The sequence below is a fragment of the Coenobita brevimanus genome, chromosome 94 (genome assembly GCF_032717465.1).
Source record: "Coenobita brevimanus isolate Jiangsu-jjx chromosome 94, ASM3271746v2, whole genome shotgun sequence".
Lineage (NCBI taxonomy): Eukaryota > Metazoa > Arthropoda > Malacostraca > Decapoda > Coenobitidae > Coenobita > Coenobita brevimanus.
The window spans coordinates 19,411,573-19,435,964 of record NC_137047.1 but is presented as its reverse complement, the minus strand read 5'-3'; the positions used below and the strand labels follow the sequence as shown (position 1 = coordinate 19,435,964).

Here is a 24,392-nt window from a genome sequence, read left to right as displayed (position 1 = left end):
CTCGCTCCTCTCAAACTTGTCCATACATGCTTCTACTCTCGCCCAAAACTCATCTTTCACTCTTGCCACTCGATCCTCTGTTGGAACATACACACATACAATCGCCCATGCTTGTATACCTACTTTCATCCTTACCCATACAATCCTTGCACCCACTGTTCCATACTCTCTTATATTTTCCTTCCACTTCTTGCTTATCATCAGACATACTCCCTCTCTTGCCCTCTCATTCTCACTGACTCCTGCACATATACCTACACCATATTCCCATTCTCTCACCCTTTCACCTTTCCATTTAGTTTCAGTCAATCCACATATATCCACTTTTGCATCCTCAAGCACCTGAACAATCTCTCTCTCTTTCACTTCATCATTCACTCCTCTCACATTCCATGTTCCCACCCTCAGAATGTCCTTTGTCCGTTTCTTAGTCGTCAACGTATGGTCCGTCCGGGTCCGAGGCGCTTTATTCGCTTTTTAGTTAGTTCTTTTTATTGGGTGGGGCACTAACCCACCACCAACCCTTTTAGTCGCCTCGTACGACAAGCAGGGATACTGGGGGAGTATTCTTGAAACTCCCCTACCCCCAGGGGGGTGTATGTATATATATATATATATATATATATATATATATATATATATATCGTTTTCGTTTTTAAAGGCTCCAACATGCTTGCATGTGTCGGCCTTGGCCACCTAATGGCGGCTCTCCACGCTGCACGATCCATTGCAGCCTCCCTGTTCAGTCCCTTAACCCTAAGGTCACACTTAATGACCTTGTCCCATCTCTTTCTCGGTCTACCCCTCATAACCCCACCCCAAATATTAACACTTCTCACCTTCCTCACCCAATTATCATCCCCCATCCTCTCCACACGTCCAAACCACCTCAATCTACCTCTCCTCATCACAACACCAATACACTCCAGTCCCATCCTACCTCTCAACTCTTCCATTGTAAACCCAGCCCCTCCAGGCCTTGGACGCAGGGACGCACTGCACATCCACCTAATCATTGTCATTTCTGTACGTCTGAGCCGGCGAATGTCTTCCTCCTTCACTGCCCAGGTCTCACTGCCATACAGCATTACACTCCTAACACATGCTGCATACAAAGACCCCTTAGCACGTAGGGAGAGCCCTCTCAATGTCAGGAGAGGCAAGAGCTCCCTGAACTTCTTCCAACCACTTCTCACCCTAGCCACAGAGCTAGCTCCAGCCCCACCTCCAGCACACAACATGTCTCCCAAATAACAAAACTCTTCCACACACTCAAGAGATTCACCAGCAAGTTCAATCCTTTCACGTCTGACGATCTCCACCTGCTCACCCCGGCACGCCATACACATAAAATCAGCATTATCTCGCAGTCTACCTCTGATACTACATCTCTTATGCACCCATTTATATATATATATATATATATATATATATATATATATATATATATATATACTGTACAGTAGTGCACCAACTTTCGCTACAGCAGGATTCGCGGAATCCACTTTCGCGGCATGCACCAAATATTCCCTAACTTCCACTTTCGCTTGAAAAAAAATCGATTTTCATGCACAAATTTTGGGTTTGGGACAATATTTTGAACTTTGAATTTCCTGCACCGCCCGCCCGCAACCCACCGCCATCTTGAATGACGTCATGTCAACACTCTGTCCACCCATTCCCGCCATTGTGTACGAGCGTGCTAGCTCCATTGTGTTGGATTCTCACGGTTCAATGGCCTCTACTATACCTGGTAGTGTGGGGAAAGGGCCTGGTGGTGTGGGGGCAGGGCCGGGAGGCAGTGGTGGTGATAAAAAGTGGCCGGGACATTCAAAGTCGGGAGGAAAGGCCAAGGCTAAAAGAGAGTATCGTGTTGGAGTGAAGAAACGGCAGTATAATAATGAAATGAAAAGGAAGATAGTTGAGTACATGGACAAGGGCGCAAAAAACAGTGAAATCTGCCGTATACTTAACATCCCAGAATCGACAGTGCGTAGTATGAGGAAACAGCATGGTGGTAGTGAGGCAGCAAGAGGTGGCGCCAATACGTCTGGCGTGGCTAAATAAGCCCGCCACGCGCCTCGGATACTTACCCCCCAACATCCATTAAACGCCTCAACCTGGTCTCTGTGGTATGTTTCTCCTCATATAATGTGTACTGTACAGTTTTTATTGTTTGTATCTCACAATGCAATGTACAATAGTGATCTGATGTACTGTATTGCAAGTGAAAATGAAAATCTGATGTTACTTTAGGATAACCAGGAACCAATTAGCCTTTTTGCCATAAAGACAATGCCCCAACTTTCGCTAATTCCACTTTCGCGCATTATTTTTGGACCCAATTAGGCGAGAAAATTGGTGCTCCACTGTATATATATATATATATATATATATATATATATATATGTGTGTGTGTGCAGTGAGTGGGACCTGTGCTGAAGATGACAAAACAAAAAAGGTTTCAAAGCAAGCCTGAGGACAGTAAATCACCCATGGGGATGAGGGTGGGTTCATGGAATGTGGGAAGTTTGAGGGGAAGAGCAGGGGAAGTCGTTGAGGCATTCAGTAGGAGGTGGGTGGATGTGGCGTGTTTGCAGGAAGTCCGGTACAGGGGTGGATCAGCCAGAAAGATTGTTGGGAAGGACTGTTGCTATAAGTTGTTTTGGCAGGGGAGGACAGACGGATATGGAGGTGTTGGTGTGATGGTTGCGGAGAAATGGGTGGAATATGTTATGAATGTGTTGAGAGTAAGCGATAGGATATTGGTAGTGAAAATTCTGTTGGGAAGAAAGATAGCTGTGATTATATTGGCATATGCTCCACAGGCAGGATTGGATGAATCAGAGAAAGATAGATTTTGGGATGATTTAATACGTGTAGTGGGTGGTATGCGGGATGATGAGATAGTGATTTTGGGAGGGGACTTAAATGGTCATGTAGGTGAAGCAGCACAAGGTTATGAAGGAGTGCATGGGGGATGTGCATATGGTCTAAGGAATGCAGAAGGGGAAAGGATACTCGAGTTTGAGGAGGCAACGGACATGATTGTGTGCAACACATATTTTAGGAAAAGAGACAGTAGGTTAATTACGTATGAGTCTGGGGGAAATAGCAGTCAGATAGATTATTTTCTGGTTAGGAGGGCCGATAGGAGGTTAGTAAGGGATGTTAAAGTTATAGGAAGTGAGGAGTGTGTGCAGCAGCACAAACTATTGATTTGTGATATGGTGCTTAAAGAACAAGTGATGAAAAAGAGGACTTATGTACCTAGGAGGAAAATATGGAAGCTGAAAAACCAAGTAGTAAGGGATGCCTTCTATAGCGAGTTGAGGAGAGTGGTGGCTGAACAGGGAGCTGTAGACAGAGGCGTTAATGAACAGTACAGAGCCCTTAAGAACAATTTCTTGAGAGTTACTGATGTAACATGCGGCTGGACAAGAGGACCACCAAGACATAAAGTAACTTGGTGGTGGGATGAGGGTGTAGAAGCTGCAATTAAGGAGAAAAGAAGGCTTTTCCGGGAATGGAAGAAGGGTGGTTGCAAAGAGGAATATTTGGCTGCCAAGCGTAGGGCTAGGAGAGAGGTATACAGGGCAAAGTCTGAGTCACAGAGACAATTACTTGATAACCTAAATCATGGGGAAAGGAAAAATATATTTAGGGTGGCAGGTCAGGTGAAGAGGGATAATCGGGATATCATAGGTGAGCAGTGTGTGAAGAATGATGAAGGAAGGGTAGTGGTGAACAGTGAGGATATTAAAGATGCATGGAGAAAGCATTATAACCGGTTGTTGAATGAGGAGTTTGACTGGGACAGGGAAGGTTTGGAGCCAGCAGATCCAGTGTCTGGCCCTTGGCCTTTGATTGATACTGCTACTGTGAGTGAGGCAATAGGCAGGATGAGGGTGGGGAAGGCAGCAGGTGTGTCTGGGTTGACTGCCGAAATGTTGAAGGCCTCAGGCGATATAGGGGTGAGTTTAGTCACTGACCTGATAAACAGGATTATTTATGAGTGTGTTGTCCCAGATGATTGGCTGAAGAGTGTAATTGTAAATGTGTATAAAGGGAAGGGTGATGCCCTCGAAAGAGGAAATTATAGAGGTATAAAGCTTTTAGATCAGATAATGAAGGTAATGGAGAGAGTTTTAGAAGGTATGATTAGAGAAAAAGTGAATATTGATGAGATGCAATTTGGGTTTATGCCAGGTAGGGGGACCACTGATGCCATATTCATTGTTCGACAGCTTCAGGAAAAATATATTGGTAGGAGAAGGGATCTTTATTTTGTTTTTGTTGATTTGGAAAAGGCCTTTGACAGTCCCTAGAGAGGTGGTGAAGTGGGCGATGAGAAAGCTTGGCTTGGAGGAGTGGCTGGTTAGGGTGGTTATGCCCATGTATGTGAGTGAATGGAGATTTGAGTGATGAGTTTTCCGTGAATGTTGGTGTGCATCAGGGGTCAGTCTTGAGTCCCATGTTGTTTATCATGGTACTTGAAGCCCTTTCACGTGACTTTAGAAACAGACTCCCGTCGGAGTTGTTGTATGCTGATGATTTGGTGTTGATTGAAGAATGAAAGGGAGGCAGAGGAAAGGTTTAGGAAGTGGAGAGACGGTATGGGGCAAAAGGGTTTAAGGGTAAATGCAGGTAAAACAAAAGTGATGATATCTAGGGTTGGTGGCGGTACTGTCAAAGACGAGGGAGAATGGCCATGTGCAGTTTGCCACAAGGGCGTGGGAAGTAATTCCATCTTGTGCGGTGTGTGTGATAAATGGGTGCATAAGAGATGAAGTGGTATCAGAGGTAGACTCCGAGATAATGCTGATTTTACGTGTACGGCGTGCCGGGGTGAGCAGGTGGAGATCGTCAGACGTGAAAAGATTGAACTTGCTGGTGAATCTCTTGAGTGTGTGGAAGAGTTTTGTTATTTGGGAGACATGTTGTGTGCTGGAGGTGGGGCCGGAGCTAGCTCTGTGGCTAGGGTGACAAGTGGTTGGAAGAAGTTCAGGGAGCTCTTGCCTCTCCTGACACACACATATATATATATATATATATATATATATATATATATATATATATATATACACTGTATATATATATATACTGTATATATATATATATATATATATATATATATATATATATATATGCATACACCCACTGCAAACTGACTTAGGACCTACACACAGAATTGCTATGGGAGAGTTGTGTCTTTGCTTTGTGTTTCCACCTCTACCAAGTGAATTTTATGGGCAAGAAGTAACTAGCAACTCCTCTGGTGTTCGTGGGAGGTGGTGAAACACTCGGCACATTAGTGCTTGCCCAGAACCGAGAGTGGGAGTATATGTTCCCGTCACTCTAAGCCTGCACCTCCCTCTTTTCCCGTATACATTACTGTTTGCCCTGCTATTTCCTAGAGTCGAGTTGTCATGGCTGGAAAGTACTGCTCAAGGGATGAGAGGGTCCATATCATTGCATAGAGGCAGGATAATGTCCCAATCAACATGATTTGTGAACATACTGGACGCAGAAAGTCGACCGTCATGAAGATTCTTGCTGCAGCGCGCAGCCTGCCACCTGATGTCATACCATAGCACAAGCATGGCGGTGGAAAGTAGAGGACAACTTCCGGAGGTACTGATATGCTTCTGAAGAGGGAAGTATTCAAGAATCCTCGACTGACAGCAGAAGAATTGAAGAGAATGCATCCCTAGCTGTTACAAGATGTCTCAATTCGAACTACCCAACACCGCTTGCAGAAGAGGCTGGGTTTGCCATGCTGCACTGCAGCCAAGAAACCGCTTCTCACTGACCACGTGAAGAAGCAGCGCATTCAGTTTACCAAGAAGTATACACACTGGACATTGGATGAGTGGAGAAAAGTTATGTTTTCTGATGAAAGCCCATATCAAGTGTTCCAGGTGTGTTCTGCCAAGGTTCGTCGTCCTGCCTCCTGTGGTCGATATGACCCTGCTTACACGGTGCCGACTGTTAAGCATCCACAATCAGTAATGGCATAGGGGTGTTTCTCAGGTGAAATGGGAAGGGGAGGCCTCTAATTTCTTTCTAAGAACTTGATGATGAATGGTGGCTGGTATTTTCAAGTTATGAAAGATCATTTGTCAAACTTTTTATGCTATTCATGGGTGCGACTTTCTCATGCATGATTCAGCTTCATGTCACAAGTAAAGAAGGATGACAAAATGGCTTCAGGATAATCAAATTGAGGTCCTCGACTGGCCTGGCAACAGTCCGGATCTAATTCCGGCAGAAAACTGCTAGGCAAAGATGAAGCAAATCATGGCAGGGAAGAAGACACCCAAACTGGACAACCTCAAGACTGAACTGACAAATGTTTGGTGTGAAGAAATGTCCTTAGATTACTTTAGAAATCTAAGCGATTCCACGCCAAAATGCATCCAACTGGTCCTGAAAAACAAGAGAAACATGATTTCAAATTAATGAATGGCTCTTCATGAACAACGTGATATACTATGATTTCTGTGTGTTTTTAATACTTTGCGGGGGTAGGTCTTAAGTCAACCTGCGGAGGCTGTATATACAGTCTTTCCTCATTACTTCGATAGAGTTATGTTCTGCCAAAACCACGCGAAGTGTGAAACGTCGAAGTAGGAAGTTAATTGTTTATGTGAAAAATTAAAAGCGTTTTGGAGGGACAGTTAGGCCACCTACCTAAACTTTCTAAAAAGCTCCTCAAACACAAGAAATACCTAACAAAATGAAATGACGAATATTTTTAGGATATATTACATTGTAATTAGGGTCAAACTGGATGATAATAACAGGTAAAAATGAAAAATGTATGTACGAGTGCACAATTTATTGAAAAATTGACAAAAAAAGAAAATCAAATGCAGAGGTTAGGTGAGGATGTTCTTGTAGGGCATGTGAAGTTTTGTACAGGGTGGATGGGGGATAGTGACTGGGTTTGTGCATGCGTGTGTTTGCATGTGTGTGTGTGTGTGTGTGTGTGTGTGTGTGTGTGTGTGTGTGTGTGTGTGTGTGTGTGTGTGTGTGTGTGAAGGGCATGTGAATTTCTGTACAGGGTGGATGGGCTAGTGACTAGGTAACACAGGCTTTTCTAGGGAAGACTCATTACCATCACCTAGGCTGAATCCTTCAAAGTTGAACCCTGGTCCAACCTGCAGCTGTTGGATCGCAAATGTAAACACCGCTCAGCTGATTCCCAGTACTTCTCCACATTCTTCCCACTTTTCCTCATATTTTGCCATGGCTAAGTAAATATAAGAATTGTAAGGTGGCTATTATTTAGTTAAACGTAAAAATATCTTCACAAAATTAAAAGTACTCAAAATAAATGTGGAGGCAGACAAGTTCGAAGACTTACAAACTAAATATTTCTATGATAGTGTCAGCTTGTGAATGTAGTTTGTGTGCTGCATGTGAGGTGGTGTGTGGGGTGAAGAGAAGACGAAAGGGGGTGCAAAGAACAGCATGGTGGAATGAAGAGATGAGACAAGCTGTGGCGCAAAGGAAGAAGACATATAGCGAGTGGATGGGAAGAAGGGACATGGAGGAAGTTGAGACACAGAAGGGAAAGTTATCTGTAGAGAAGAAGAGAGAGGTGGAAAGATTAGTAAGAGAGAGTAAGAAGAGAGTGGAAGGGTTATTTGGAAGGAACTTGAGTGTAAAGTGGAGGGCTTGTAAGAAAATGTTCTGAAAGACGTAAAGAGAGTATGACAGGGTGATAAAGAAGTTAGTCGGGGAGTGAAAGATAAAAATGGCAGACTGCTGGTGGAAATGGGAGAAAAAGTGAGCGGATGGACAGAACACATTCAGGAACTGTTAAACATACAGAATGAAAGTGGTGCAAGGATAAGTGACTGGGAAATGGCTGGGAGAAGGCGGGAGGTGAGAAGAGAGGAAGAAATCAGTAGGATGGAAGCTGTGGAGACAATGAAGGAAGTCAAAATGGGGAAAGCCTCAGGAACTGATGGATTGTGTGGTGAAATACTGGAGCATGGGGGAGAGATACCAGTAAAATGGATATGGAAGATGTGCAGATTGGCCTGGGAGGAAGGTAGAGTTCCAGAGGACTGGAAGTCAGGTACAATTATTCCCGTATACAAAGAAAAGGGGAAAAAGAAGCGTGTGGGAATATATAGAGGCAATTGTCTTTTTAGTGCAATTGGAAAAGTGTATAGTAGGATACTCATTGACAGAGTTAGGGAAATAACAGAGGAATTAGTTGGTGAAGAATTGGAAGGTTTTAAGAAGGAAATTTATATTTTTTATTTATTTATTTATTTATTTTTTGTGAGCAAGAAGGAACCAAAGGCTAGGAGGAGGCAAAACAGTTCCCTTAAAAAAAAAAAAAAAAAAAAAAGGCCAAATTCAAGATCCGTTCATTTCAAGATGCCTGGACACACTGCACTGCATTTGAAAGACTGTAGATCATGGGAAGTAGGAAATACACACAGAGGGAGACAGTTCCAGAGCTGACCTGTTACATAAATGAAAGACTGGGAGTAACGGTTAACTCTTGTGTTAGAGAGCTGGACAGAAATGGGATAAGAGTTTGTTGTCAGCTGGGTGCTACGCACACGTCATAGAGGTAAAGGGATGGAAGCAGACAGTTCAGAGGAGCAGTGACCAAGGAAGTAGTGAAAGAAAACAGATAAAGGGGCAACAGTGCGGTGAAGAGACAGAGGTTGAAGGAAGCCAGTAAAAGAAGGAGAGTTAATGAGATGAAAAGCCTCTGACTCCACCTTATTGACAAGAGCTGTAAGTGGGGAGCCTCCCCACACATGAGAGTTGTACTCTACACAGGGGCGAATAAAGCTCGTGTATAAAGTCAACAACTATGCAGGGGTAAAGAAAGTATGGAGTCAGCTTAGCACACCTAATCTCTTGGAAGCTGATTTTAAAGATGTAATATGATCTTTCCAATATAAATTCCGAGTGAATGAAACCCCAATCATGTTCAAGGATGATACAGGAGATACAGGATTGAGCTGGTTATTATTAAACCTTTGTGGGTACTTCTGTGCAAGATTTTGTCGGGTTGATGGATGTAAAAAATGAATCTTTGATGCGTTAAAATCAAGATTATTTTTACCCCTGTCAGATATACGAGCCTAGTCAACCCCAAGTACGTTCAAGGATGATACAGGATTAAGCTGGATATTATAAAACTTTAGTGGGTACTCCTGTGGAAGATTTTGTCGGGTTGATGGGTGTAAAAACTGAATCCTTGATACGTTAAAAACAAGATTATTTTTACCCCAGTCAGATATATGAGCCAAGTCAGACATTAGGGGTGCCATAGCCTCATTCCTTATTGAAATAACTGCTGGGATGGACATTGCAGGAACCAAATGGAAAGCTGAAGGGTGGAATCATCAGTGTATGAGTGGATAGGGTTAGATATACAGCTTAGAAGATTATTGATTAACCCACGCCATCCTGGCGACGTGAATTAACACAACAACATTGCAAGGTCCCTAATTTGCACAATTTTCAATTTTCGCGAGTGATTTCACGAGTGATTTTTGGCATGTACACACAGGACACCTTCCTCTATTCCTCTACAAGATGCCAAGCAGGAACAATGCCTTACACCGCATAACCTCTCCCCCCCCCCCTGCATGCCATTGTCTCGACAATTCACCTGTTACCAGTGACCTGGCCAATAAAGACATTCAGGGCCAGAGTGATTCCCCAATCGATGACAATGTGGAGGACAAAGTTTACATACCATTAGAGGAAGAAACAGTCAGAAATGATGATCAGGTAATGTGGGAAAAAAAGGTCATCAATGGTAATGAGTTAGTGAGTGAAACAATGCTTATAATGCCTGTATTACTGTTTGAAAACCAATATACTCTTGTACTACATATAAATTCGTACCAAGTAAATAAATAAATACCGTCTATGAGTGGATAAAATAGTTACCCTCCCATAGAACTCGTTTTCTTTGGTGCCAGCCTGTTAGAAAACCCAGTCAGGTAAGGAAGAACTCATACCTAAATCCGGTATTTTAAACCTCAGGTGAGCGATTTCACTATGAATTTTTAATGTTTCTCACCAAAAGCGGATGTTTGAGCCCCCCAAAAAAAGGTCCAAAAACGTCGGGATGGGGCGGGTTAATATAAGGAAGAGAGTTGGTAATAGGACAGAGCCCTGAGGAACACCATTATTGATAGATCCAGAAGAACGATGGCCATCTACAACAGCGGCAATAGAATGACCAGAGAGGAAGCTGTAGATAAAGGCATACATACAAGGTCTGAAACCGTAAAAGGGCAGTTTGGAAATTAAAGATTTATGCCAGATTCAATTGAAAGCCTGTGAGATGTCAAGTGTGATGGCAAAGCTTTCGCCAAAGTCCTGAATGGAGGATGACCGGGAGTCTGAAAGGTAGGTGAGAAGATCACCTGTGGAGCATCCCTGACAGAACCCATACTGACGATCAGAAAGAAGGTTGTGATAGGAAAGATTGCTTTAAAATTTTTCTGTTCAGAATAGCCTCAAAAACCTTTGAGACACAGGATGTTAAAGCAATTGGACGATAGTTAGAGAGCAGGGAATGGTCACCCTTCTTTGGGACTGGTTGAATGAGAGCAAACTTCCAGCAAGAAAGGTGCAAGTTGAAAGACAAAGGCGAAAGAGTTTCCCTAGGCAGGGTGTAAGCACAGAAGCACAGTTCTTGAGGACAACAGAAGGGACTCCATCAGGTCCATATGCCTTGTTAGTATTGAAGCCAGTGATGGCACAAAATACATCAGCTGAAGAAATTTCATATCAGCCATGAGGAAGTCAGAGGGTGGAAGTAATGGAGGAATCATCTAAGGTGGACTTGGAGGAGAAAGTCTGAGCAAAGAGATCTGCTTTATCAGTAAAAGAAGTAGCTACAATCAGAGTAGAAAACAAGAGGGAAGGATGATGAGGTAAAGTTGTTAGAAAGGTTTTTGGCAAGGTGTCAGAAGGAGTGGGAAGAATTCAAGATGAAGAATTAAGAGCATTTAGTACGGATGAAATTATTTTTAGCAGAGCAAAGAACAGACTTTGGACAATTCTGGGCAGAAATGTAAAAATGATGTGATTCAGGGGTGGGTTGGCTCTGGTCCCTTTTATAGGCCCTCTCTTTGTTGCCTTGGGTTTCCCCCAGACCAAGCCCCAAAGGAGCCCAAAAACAAGTTTAATGCCAATCTGAATGACCTAACAGCTGTCAAGGATGCTAACCCATGCCTAACATCTATAAATAACTCACAAAAACCAACAAATAAATTCTGAAAATCGTCAAATACAAGTCTTGAAATAATCAAGCTTAGTAAACTGTACCCCAAAATGACAATGTTCACCCCACCTATGGCCAAAACACATTAATCAAAATCTTTAAAAAGTTTATAAATCAGCCTAAACACACAATTTTGGTCTAAAATATTATCAAAACTGGTAAATAAAATCAAAACCCATCGTTAAACCAGGGTTTGGCCATCGTTAGGCGGGGTATGGTGGTAATTCTACCTCCATCATTAAGCTGAGGTATCGCATCTAGGGGTATCGTATAACGAAGTACAGTAAGACCTCATTATAACGGACTAATTCGGGCTCAAGCCATTCCGAAAAAAGCGACATCCGGACTTTCCCCTGCTAATCTAGACTTTTTCCAATATATCAGACATTAGTCCAGATTGCACCAAGGGTTTTTAAACTGTTTTCACTACCACTGCGGTACTGTACATTAATCAAATGGTATAATATTTATAAAAATACTGTACTGTACACTGATAAACATCTCTTTTATTCACCTTATTATGGTGAACATAGCTGAAGTGGTCAGACAGTCTGGACTGCTTCTGGCTATATCGGACATTTTCCGATGTATAGGAATTTATTCCGATAGCTCCTCGAGTCTGATAAAAGCGAATTCCGATCTAATGAAGTCTGCTGTATCAAGGTTTTACTGTATTACTGTACTAGACCTCGAGTACCATAATGACATCAATCAATATGGCTGACTCTGTAGTACACCTCCCCAGCTCAGTGAATCTACCTTGCTCCCCCCCCCTCTCTCTAGCAGCTCGTCGTAGTACTACTCCTACACAATCCATCACTCTCCATATAACTAAACCACCTTGTCTCTCATTCTACCGGCACTTCTAATGTACACTTGAGCTATATGGGGTTCCAGGGTATATCGACTTTTACCAAATTTTCTGACTAACGGGGGGGAAAAAAAAAAAAACACTAAGGTGTACCATGGTTTAACAATGCAGCTGGTTAAGGAAAATCCCATAGTTAGGTGGAGTATCATATGTTGGGGAAGATTTAACATGTAAAGTATAGGGATGCAGTTTTGAGCCTTTGGTCCCCCCCCCAACCAAGTCCTAAACCCACCCAAATGAGTCCAAAAACAAGTTTAAAGCCAATCTAAATAGCCGAACAGTTGTAAAAGAAGCTAACCTAAGCCTAACACCCGTAAATAGCTCACTAAACGCAACATATAAAATCTGAAAATCGTAAAATATGAGGTGCTACCCAAAGTTCCAGTAATTTGAACAGAGGGAGCCAACTGTTTGCAGTTTTGCCTTTTGCCGCTACGAGTCAGCAGCACCCCTTGTGTGTCAGTGTGGCCCCGGCCGTGTCTGTGAGCAAACGTGTTGTTGAGCTACGCTTACTATTGTAACGTGGTGTGTAAGTGGTTTGTTAGTTTTGCAATGGCGGACCTCACAGAACAAAGAACTTGCATCATGTTCTGCTTCAGATCAACAAGACGGGTGAAGAAACTCACTGGTTGCTTCAGCAAGCCTTTGGTGACAATGCCATGTTCCAAAGCAGAACAATTTTCTGGTACAAGCGGTTCAAGGATGGATGAACATCTGTCAAAGACAATGACCATTCTGGATGACCATCAACGGCAACAACACCAGAAAACATTGGAAATGTTTGTCAGGCTATCCTTGCAGATTGTAGACGAACTATCCATGATGTTTGTGATATCGTTGGATGGTCATACAAAAGCGTGCAATGCATTTTGTCGAACGTGTTGGGCATGAGACACATTGCTGCAAAATTTGTGCCATGACTGCTGAGTGACGAGCAAAGGCACATTGCACTGCAGTTTGCAGGGAGCTCAAGAATCAAGCCAGAGATGATGCCATCTTCATCCCCAAGGTCATAACTGGTAACGAATCATGGGTTTATGGATATGACCTGGAGACAAAGCAGCAGTCATCGCAAAGGAAGTCTCCCAATTCACTGAGGCCGAAAAAAGCGCATCAAGTTTGCCGTAATGTCAAGTCGATGTTGATCGTTTTCTTCGATAACCAAGGGATTGTTCACGATGAATTCGTCCCATTTGGTCAATATGTCAGTGGGAAGTTTTACCGTAAAGTTTTGCAGCATCTGAGGGAGAACATCCGCCACAAGCGTCCAGAACAATAGAAGAACAAGGACTGGGTCCTGCATCATGACAATGCCTCCTCCCACACATCAGTTGTTGTCTGGCAGTTCCTGGCTTCCACTAACATGGTAGTCATTCCTCACCCACCCTAATTGCCTGACGTTGCCCCCTGCAACTTTTTCTTGTTTCCCAAGCTGAAATTACGATTGAAAAGGCATTGATTTGACTCGATTGAGGAGATCCAGAGAGAAAGGAGGTGCTCAAGACCATCATGCCTGAGGACTTCCAGGGATGCATGGACTCATGGAAAATATGCTGGGACCATATCCAAGGGGACTACTTCGGAGACAACAATGAGAACTAGGAGGTAAGGTACGGTAACTTATTTTCCTACAATATTCAAATGATTGGAACTTTTGGGTAGCACATCATATGTATGGAAAAAATCAAGCTTAGTAAACGGAAAAAATCAAGCTTAGTAAACTGTACCCCAAAATGACAATGTTCACCCCACCTATGGCTAAAACACATTCATCGAAGTCAAAAACAGTTTATAGATCAACCTAAACACACAATTTTAGTCTAAAATATCATCAAAATCGGTAAAAAAAAAATTAAAAACCCATCATTAGCCCCTTAAACGCGAGGCGTCACTTTTGTGACGCTTGGGAGCAAGGGATCATACCGCGAGGCGTCACTTTTGTGATTCTGTTATTTTGAATTCACCCGGGCTTTCAAGTGGTGGCTTGTAACATCTATCAGTACTGCCAATGTCCAACACTAGTCAGCTCTCCTAATCTCATCTGTACTCCCATCCATTGTTGACAATTTAGCCATTTCTTCCCGTTCTTGACTCCCCTCCCTACCTCCCCTCCATTACCCTATCCTCTTGCCTGCCCGGCAGTGCTACGCTAAGTAAATCTTCCCTGGAATTTTCCACTGATTTCATCCATTGAAATAAGCCCTATGCCCTATTCTTATACCAAATAATATAAACAAAAAAGAAATAAGGTAAGTGATAGTGCCATACACCTGGAATTGGCTAATTATCACCTGACAACACCTCACGTGCACTCGTTCGCTAATTTTCGCTGTTTATTTCCCCTTGAAATATGCCGTCTAATCTATTCTCGTAATAAAAATACAGTATATATAATGAGGGAAAAGAGAAGCCTAAGTGATATTTACATTTACCTGGAACTAGCTAATTTATAATGTATTGTCTAGATTTCTTGCCAATCATTTCACAGCCATATATTAGCAGCTCTCACGAGGCTGACGTTGGCAATAATGCACTCTCCCCAGGTACGCCATCCCGGCACACCAGTATCAGTTTACTGTCGCCTTTCAAGGTGAAAATACGTTGGATTCGCACCTGCTAAATTCCACCGCTTTTTAGCCTCATGCAAAGGGCCCTGTGACCTCTACCCCCTTCTAAACCTCGTGTGGAAAGAGGTAAAGGGCTGACAAATGATAGAGAGTGACTACGATCTTTCTGGTGAGTAAAACAGTGTAAGTGGAAATGTAAATAATGTGTAAACAGCAAGTGAAAGCAATGAATGTAAATATAAGTGAACAGTGGAAAATAGTTTCATAAGTTACTGCAAGTGACAGTGCCTAACACAGTGTAAATAAAATAGAAATGTAAATAATGTAAATAAAATAGAGAACGTAAATAGAAATGTAAATGAGTAGTATTATAAGAATTCGAGTATATATACTAGGAGTAATGAAAGTGAAAGTTTCACTCTAGCATGTATGAATACTATGAGTTATGAGAGTGAAGGTGAAAGTGACATTCACTCTCAACACTAGTATACAGGACGAGAGTGTGAATGCTACGTATTTTACTGAAAGAGAAATTGAAGGCCTACAGTGACAATAAACCACTATTACTGAAGGAAACTTATGGATAAAGACTGTAGATATATATAAGTGTTATATAGTAACAGAAATATAAACTGTGAGTGTTTTTATGAATAATAAATGATACAACACCTGCGGCGAATGATGTCAAGTGGGAAGGTCATACGCCCTAGTAATTTTCATTGCTTTCACAGTTTTTTTTTTTTTTTGAGTATGGATTTCACACTATTTAAGAATCATAGAATAGTGTTTCTAGTGATACTATCAGGCTGTGGTAGTCATATTACGGGTTGTCAGGAAGTGTAAAGTGGAGACTTCGTTACCCAACTTCAGAGGTCTCCACAAGTCCTACGGTACTCGACAAACTCTCAACAAACACCCCAGGAGAAAGCTGAAGGTATGTGACATAAGCATATGTGATTTTAATATTCTAGGACTAATAACTGATTTTTGGCAAATATTTTCAGAGAGTCTGTCGGAGCGCGAATATGCCCGTGGGAGCTGCAAGTCAAAGCAAAACAAGCCCGCAGTTAAGGGGTTAAACTGGGGTTTGCCCATCGTTAGGCAGGGTATGGTGGTATTTCTACCCCCATCGTTATGCTAGGGTATTGCACCTAGAGGTATCGAGGTATACCTGTACTACCCCCCTCAATAATTGCAAATTATGTATTTACTTGCTTATCAACATTAAACTAAAGAAGCATGTATAAAGCAATAAAAATAAAAATGAAAACAACTGAGTGCACGTCATCAGATAGGCCAGTACAGCAGGTTGCATAGGTGGAGCGGTGCAAGTCACTTAATTACGTAAAGTTTTGCGCTTATTTACTTCACTTTACAATCAATTAAACTAAAATGTAACACCTGGAATACAATAAACTAAAATGTAGCACTTGGAATATAAGAAACTAAAATGTAACCCTTTGAATAAACACAAGAGTCACATGTCGGTCAGAGTTCAACTTACCAGACATTCTGCTTTCTGCAAGGCAGACTTATCGAGGTTTTACTGTACTATACCATGATGCCACTACCCCCAGCTTCAAACAGTGTCCCTCAAATGCTATCTACACCTCATTACTGTACATCAATACTGCAACTATTAGTCTGCAGTCATACAGTGCTACTTTACTCACATAGTAACATGCTATTCCTTGTTATCAAGAATGACCCTGTCAATGTCATTCACTGCTGAGCCTTTCATGCACCCAGTCCTGTCTGCTGCCATTCTGTTCATTTCATTTACAAAGGCTCCAACATGCTTGCATGCGTTGGACTCTCCACGCTGTCCAGTCTTTGGCAGCCTCCTTGTTTAGTCCCTTATCCCTGAGGTCACACTTAATGACCTCATCCCTGGTCTTTTTGTCTACCTCTCACAACTCTGCCCCTAACATTAACACTTCTCACTTTCTTAATTCAACTATCATCCCCATCCTCTCCACATGCCCAAACCATCTCAATCTACCTCTCCTCATCACAACACTAATACACTTCAGTGACTCAGTCCCATCCTAACTCTAACTCTTCCATCGTAAACCTAGTGCCCCCAGACCACGCATTGAAGGATGCACTGCACACCAACCTTATCACTGTCATTTCTGTACGTTTTAGTCCGATTATCCTCTTCCTTTACTGTCTAGGTCTCACTACCATACAGCATTACACTCCTGAAACATGTCGCATACAAAGATCCCTTAGCACAGAGGAAGACCCCTCTCAATAACAGGAGAGGCAATGGGTCCTTGAATTTCTTCCACCCACTCCTCACTCTAGACACAGAGCCAGCTCTTGCCCCACCTCCAGCACATATCATGTCTCCCAAATAACAAAACTCTTCCACACACTTGAGAGATTCACCTGCAAGATCAATCCTTTCATGCCTGACAATATTCACATGCTCTCCCCAACACACCACATGATGAAATCAGCATTATCTTGCAGTCCACCTCTAATACCACTACATCTCTTATGTGTCCACCTATCACAAACACTACACAAGATGGAATTTCTTCCCTTGCCCCTGTGGCAAACCACACATGGCCACTCTCCCTCTTCTTTGACAGAATTCATTACAAATTTTAAAATGGAATATTATCATATTCTCAATATAAATACCATTGATTCATGTCACAACTTATTTCAATGTTCTAATCACAGTGAAGTGCCACTATCAACAGTAGTAATAAGGCTCATGCATGTTGGAAAATGCCCCTAGGATAGTACTGAAACTGACTCAAAAAATTTTTTTGGGAATGCCAATCTACAGCCATAACACAAAATAAAAGACAGGATTCATACCCAACTTCACGCCACCGTCCATGGTGAGGAGAACATTACCCGCTTTCAAGTCACGATGTATCACCTGAAAAATACGTATAGAATTAGGTTAGCTTCAACTAAGCTTCATAATACCAATGTACAGTAAAAGCCCTCCAATCTGACCACCAATAATCTGAGAATCCCAATACTCCAAATTTGTCAAGGTGAAATACAGTATTACTAATGTTTCTAGGCCTTTTTCAAATTTTTCTAGGCTTAATCTAAGGATTTATTTGGCTTCAACTTGCTCTTCGACTTGGATGTACCTGACTGCAACTACTCATCTACACTTCTAATCATTTCCAGTGAGTAAAACAATAATCCATACAGTTTTAAGTGTTTATTTCATGATCATGTACATATTTCTAACATTTTCAAAGGGCCCTAAAAAAGAAAAAAAATCTGAAAGACCATTGGTCTCCTGGGGTTCAGATTAAAGGACTTTTACTACAGTAATAACAGTTCAGATGCTGCTCACTATCATTTTCCCCTCGCATTTCAACTAGATCCATTACACCATATCAATGATATGACCCACACCAACTCTTCCATTCAAAATAATAATAATCTATCTATCTATCTATCTATACCCCGACGCCCTAATCCCGCACAGGGTGGCCGCAGACAAAATGCCTCCAAGTCACTCTGTCACCCATCATTTGACTACCCTCCCCCCAACTCACCCCCCCCCTCCCTCATATACCTCTCAACTCCATCCCTCCACCTCATCCTTGGTCTACCCCTCCCTCTCCCTCCCTCCACCTCACCTACATACACCCTCTTAGTCAGTCTGGCCTTTTGTTTCTCAAAAGCGCCAGTTCTTCCTTTTGGGAATTCACTAGTGCTCGACACACATAAATTATTTTTACAATTACAAGAATTGTGACATTTTTTGTATATAATACAAGCTACATCATATATACATGAAAGTGGCAATAATTAAACCCTATAATCATCCGTCATAGTACCTCTCTCCAGGTCATAGCATTTTGAAAAATGAAAGGCTTTCAGCTGTCTCTTAAAGGATTCAACAGTAGAGAGTTGTCTTATGGACAATGGCAATCTGTTATATAATCTAGGGGCTCTATATGCCAAAGAACGATAAGAGAAAGATGACTGGTGAATGGCTCCTGGCTCATCAAGACGCAAGGAATCATCTTCACTGCGTAACATCGCACCCGGGTGTGTCGATGGGACTTTTAACAATTCAGCAAGATACTTCGGTTCACCAAACTTAAGAACCTTGAATGTAATAAGACACAGTTTAAATTCAATTCTAGCCTTTACTGGTAACCAATCCAACTCAATCAGAAACGGGGTAGTTGAGGTTCTCGGGGGGAGACCAAAGATAAGCCGTGCCACCCTGTTCAACACAGACTGAACTTTTGTTAGTATATTATTTGGAAGACCAACCCACAGTGAATTACAATAATCAACATGAGACAAGACCACTGCATGGACCAATGTTAAGAGGCACCGTCTATTCAGGAATCTTCTCACAGAGTACAGATTTCTGATATGCAAGTTATACCCTCTTACAACCTGATTAATATGTTCTTTGTAATTTAACTTAGAATTAAAATAAACACCCAGATTTCGAACGGAACTGACTGGATGCAGCTGTGACACGCCAATGTTCAAAGCCAGGGCATTGTCAGTGTCATTACCCCTTCTGTTTCCTCTGACGATGATGATCTCAGTTTTACCATCATTCAGCCTAAGTTTCCTCTTAGCCATCCAAATCTTAATATCAGACATTAGAGATTCAAACTTTGCCTTAGTATCGTTGATATCTGACATCTTAACATAGAGATGGGTGTCATCAGCATAAAAATGATAGGACACATCATGAGCATCAAGTAGAGACGATAAACTACTTGTGTAGATAGTAAATAGAATTGGACCCAAAACTGATCCTTGAGGGACTCCAAATCGAAGAGGAGCAGAATCAGAGCTAGCGTAATCAACAACTGCTCTCTGAGATCTGTCCGACGGATACGACTTAAGGAGCAAAAGGGCACTACCACGAACGCCATAAAAATACAGATCATCCAACAATAGTTTACGATCTACTGTATCAAAAGCTGCAGACAGATCCAAAAGAACTATGAGAGAGGACATCCCACTACAAGTGTTTGCCACCAAGTCACTCTGAATCCTTGTTAGTGCAGTTTCGGTTGAATGGTATTTTCTGTATGCTGACTGAACAACAGGAACAACTCTGTTGTGTTCCAGTAGTGGTAAGAGTTGATCGAGTATGGCCCGCTCAATAATCTTGGATAAAAAAGACAGGTTAGAGACGGGACGATAATTTGTCATGCTCTCGACATCAAGGCCAGGTTTCTTAATTAGGGGCCTAAGCAAAGCACGTTTCTCAGACTGCACAAAATTACTTTCTAAGAAGCATCTATTTATTATGCTGCAGATAAAGTCTGCAGCATGCTCATACACATCAGGCAGTTGTGACATGTTACATGGATCGAGTGAGCAAAATGTTTTATTAAGTTCTCTGATGTAACATTTGACTTTGTTTACATCCAGTGGATGAAATGTTGAACGCAAATGATCCCCGGTGCACCGTGGCTGGAAGTCAACTGAGTACGCTTCACTAGGAGAACTGCTGTCTAAATCACTTCTTATACGAGATATCTTACTTGTAAAAAATGAAGCAAAATCAGAAGCCAACTGGGCATCAGATAAAGAAGTTGGTTTAACAATTACATTCCTCCGACCAACCAAACTGTTCACAACTGCAGACGGTTTTTTTTTATCACCACCACATGAATCAACTTTATTTTGATAATACCTAGCCTTTTGGGCTTTTACAGTGTGAATGTCTGCTCTTCTCACAAAAACATAACGCAAACGAGTTACTTCGGTCCGCTGCAAGCGCCACTCACGTTCTGCCCTTCTACGATGTCTACGCAAAGAATTAATGGATGGACCATACCATGGAGAATTATCACATACAGTGATTGTTTTTACTACCTCAGGACAATGATGGTCAAAAATTGACCTGAGCTCGTTGTTGTAAATATCAACCAATTCACCAGAAGAAAGACTTGAAGAATCGATGGAGTTTAAACGTTGATCAATTTCAAAACACATCAACTGGCAGTCAACATTGCTGTAATTTCTGAACCTGATGACCTTTTTATATGAAGGGAATTTCGGGACATCAAAACTAAGAGTGATCAGAGCATGATCAGAGATGAGGGGGTTAAATGAGTCAACCTCCACATCTGATATGCACCTGCAACCAACAGGGGACAAGATCAAGTCAAGGACATGTCCTGAGACATGAGTTGGATTACTCACATGACTGAAAAAATTGTTCTGGGTGATCAACTCAAGGAATTCTGAAGAAAATGGTTTTGACTCTGGACTGTCAACCCAATAACTGAAATCACCACAAACAAGAAGTCCTCCAGGTTTAAGAGAAAACTCTTCAAGAAACTGCCCAAACTCCTCCATAAAACCTCGATCTCTGCCCAGATGACCTGGTCGATAGACAATTGCAATTCTAATGGTATTCTGATGGAAATTTATTAATACTTCCATAAATTCAAATGAAGATGGGGTCAGGTCTGAGTCAATGAGAGAAACGTTTGCAAGAGCTGCCGAGTAGACGAGTGCTACGCCTCCTCCTGGATAGCCAGCAGCAGGCCTGGGAATACTAATAATAGAATGTGTCTTAGGCAAAGCATTACGAATAATATCGATATCAGACTCATACAATCAGGTTTCAGTCAAGTACAATATGTCAAGCTCGTGCTGATTTAGGGTTTCATTAATATAGTCTATCTTATTACGGATGGAACGAATATTTAATTGACCCATCCTTAACTGGTTCAAGAGGGACGTAGTCAGTTTTTTGAATGGTCAAAATTGGTGTTTTCAATCAACCTATTCCTATGAGAAATCATAACTGGACATTCTCTACTTGAAGCAAAATGGGCAACCACCTGTGACTCTGAATTAGCATCTTGATGTCTTAAAGAGGAGCAGTTGATGCATTTGGGAGAATTTCTGTTACTACAGTCCTTAGATTTATGGGCTCCAGCACTAAAGACACATTTAGGTTCATCACTTTTCCTAGAACATCTCACAAATGTATGACCAAAGCCTTGACAGTGATGACACTGTGTAACCCAGAATCTATCGAAAGCGCGGCATCTTGTAAGATCCACATAGATGTAATTGCCCTGTTCTACAATGGAGGATCTCACCTCTGGCGACATCTTCAAGACAGCAGGTTTGGTGTCATTCCTTGTCCTTGTGAAGAGAAGGTTGAGGGTACAACCTCGATATACGAGCATCTTAATTTTATTGTTTTTTCTCAGAATATTTGGGATGATGTCAGAGTCATCCAAGGAAGAGGAAAGGCCTGTCACGGTCATTTTAGGCAACATTTTCTTTGGCTGTGATATGCAAAAAGTGCCCTCAGAGCCAAAATGATCAGTCAGCACCCCAGCTGCTTCACCCTTGGCCTCAGCTGACGGAAACTTCATTACCAGCCCACCAGCCTTGGTCTTAAGGCAGCTGTCAACTGGTACCGAGTTAAGTACGCCTCTGATGTCTTCTGGTCCCATCTGATTTGTCAGGGCACTAGCGCCACTCTCTGGTTTCACAATCAGTACATGCTGACTATGAATGGCTTTTTTCTGGCCATGAGCACTGATCTCAATCACGCCCCCAGGCAGATCCTTCCCTCCCCCCAAGAGAGACCCGTGAACAGCATTCGCAAATGACTTGACCTGATCTTGCATGACCGCCATGGGTGATGAGACCTTGGTCTCTAGTGCCTCCAGTCTATTTGATACGTCTCTGATTGCTCGAAAGATTGGCCCAATAACTTTATCTTCATACTCCTTCTTGGTACTACTTCCTCCACCAGCCAAGACCTCGTCTGCTGGTGCAACACACTGGCTACACAGCCAGCGAAAGCCCAGCTGGTGGCTCCTCTTCATGAATGGATAGTTGCCTGCATCCAAATTTTCACAAGCTATATGAATCCACTCGCTGCAGTAGGCGCACTTCAGTGCTTGTGTACTTTTTGCTACAGACCTACTGCAGCGAGGGCACTGGTGTTGTTTACTCATGATAAGGGAGAACAAAAACAAAACAAAATGACAACAACAGCAAAACGTATATACAATACTACCCGGAAAAAAACCCGGGTAGCGCCGCCCCGTTTGTAAAACCCTAATTTAGGATAGAAAAAAAGAAAACCGAAAGAAAAAAAGCACAAAAAACATCTATCTATCTATAGCCCGACGCCCTAATCCCGCAAAGGGTGGCCGCAGACAAAACGCCTCCAAGTCACTCTGTCACCCACCATTTGACTCCCCTCCCCCCAGCTCACCCCCCCCTCCCTCATATACCTCTCAACTCCATCCCTCCACCTCATCCTCGGTCTACCCCTCCCTCTCCCTCCCTCCACCTCACCTACATACACCCTCTTAGTCAGTCTTTCATTCTCCATCCTCTCCACATGTCCAAACCACCTCAGTGTATTTCTCCTAATCTTTTCAACCACATCCACATCTACCCCACAACGTTCCTTCACTTCTTCATTCGTCAACCTGTCCCTCCACGTCACTCCACATGCTCCTCTCAAGTAACTCATTTCCACTGCTCTCACTCTTGACTTGTTCCCTTCTTGCAAGGTCCACGCCTCGCTTCCATACGTCAGGGTAGGGATCACAGTACCATCATGCAGTGACTTCTTAACTTCCATACTCACCTCCCTATTTCTCATCACTGCTTTCAGTGAGCCAACAACCTTCCTTCCCTGCTGTACCCTTTCATTTACTTCATCCCCCAAAGTTCCATCCTTACTCATCACACTACCCAAGTACTTGAATGCACTCACATTCTCCATATCCTCACCATCCAACCTCACTGCACACTCAGTGACTTCATTCCTCTCAAACACCATAACTTTACTTTTGTTTACATTAACTTTCAGCTTCCTCCTCCTACACACTGTCCCAAATTCATTCACCAAACCTTGCAACTCCCATTCATCTTCACTCAACAATACTGTATCATCAGCAAACAGCAACACCGGAAGCTTCCAAATCTCACCCTCATTCATTAGGGCCACCCCCACATCCACTGCCCTACCTTGAACCTCCTTTACAACCCCATCCATATATATATTAAACAGCCATGGAGACATTACACACCCCTGTTTCAGTCCCACACTGAGATCAAAGAACTCACTCAGCTCACCATCCACTCGCACCGTAGCCTTAGCTCCCTCATACATACTCTTCACAGCACTCAACAATTTCCCCTCCACTCCAGAAATGGAAAAAAAACAAAAAAACAGGGTGTCTGCGAGGTCACCACGAGCAGGAGGGGTACGACTTGACTACCCTTCTAAGAAAGGTAACCCAAACCGAGATGCCGCAGAAGTGCTGAGATGGTATTGAAACTTTTCCCAATTTGAGCTTTACAGCAGCAGCAAATACGTCACTTAGGCAAGACCTCATTGGTTACGATACTGCCACTGCGCAAACAACCTAACTCCTTGGAATGTGCTCTGTGACTGTCTAGCTGGTATCATAATCTATCCTTCTCTTCTACAATACACCTATCTTCAGATAATGTATATGCAATGATAGGAGTCACTTTCACCATCTGACTCAAATCTCACACATGGGCCTTGAGCAGAAACATTCATTCCATCCTCCCAGTAATCATTCATCAACAAACTAGCTCCCTCTTTACTCTTTCCTAGGAGTAAAAACTTTTTACTGTCAATGAGTACCGGTACTCATATTTAACCTTATCCATGTCACACTTTCCC

The 24,392-nt window shown here is 42.5% G+C and overlaps 1 protein-coding gene across 2 annotated transcripts in view; it reads right to left on the bottom strand.

The window, feature by feature from the left end:
• Window positions 1–24,392, bottom strand: part of Slik (Sterile20-like kinase) — a 452,675-nt gene that overhangs the window by 337,545 nt on the left and 90,738 nt on the right. For both annotated transcript variants that reach the window (XM_080282573.1, XM_080282574.1), the window contains exon 4: window positions 17,555–17,618. In XM_080282573.1, the coding sequence (XP_080138699.1) occupies window positions 17,555–17,618 (64 nt within the window). The remainder of the gene's footprint in view (window positions 1–17,554; window positions 17,619–24,392) is intronic.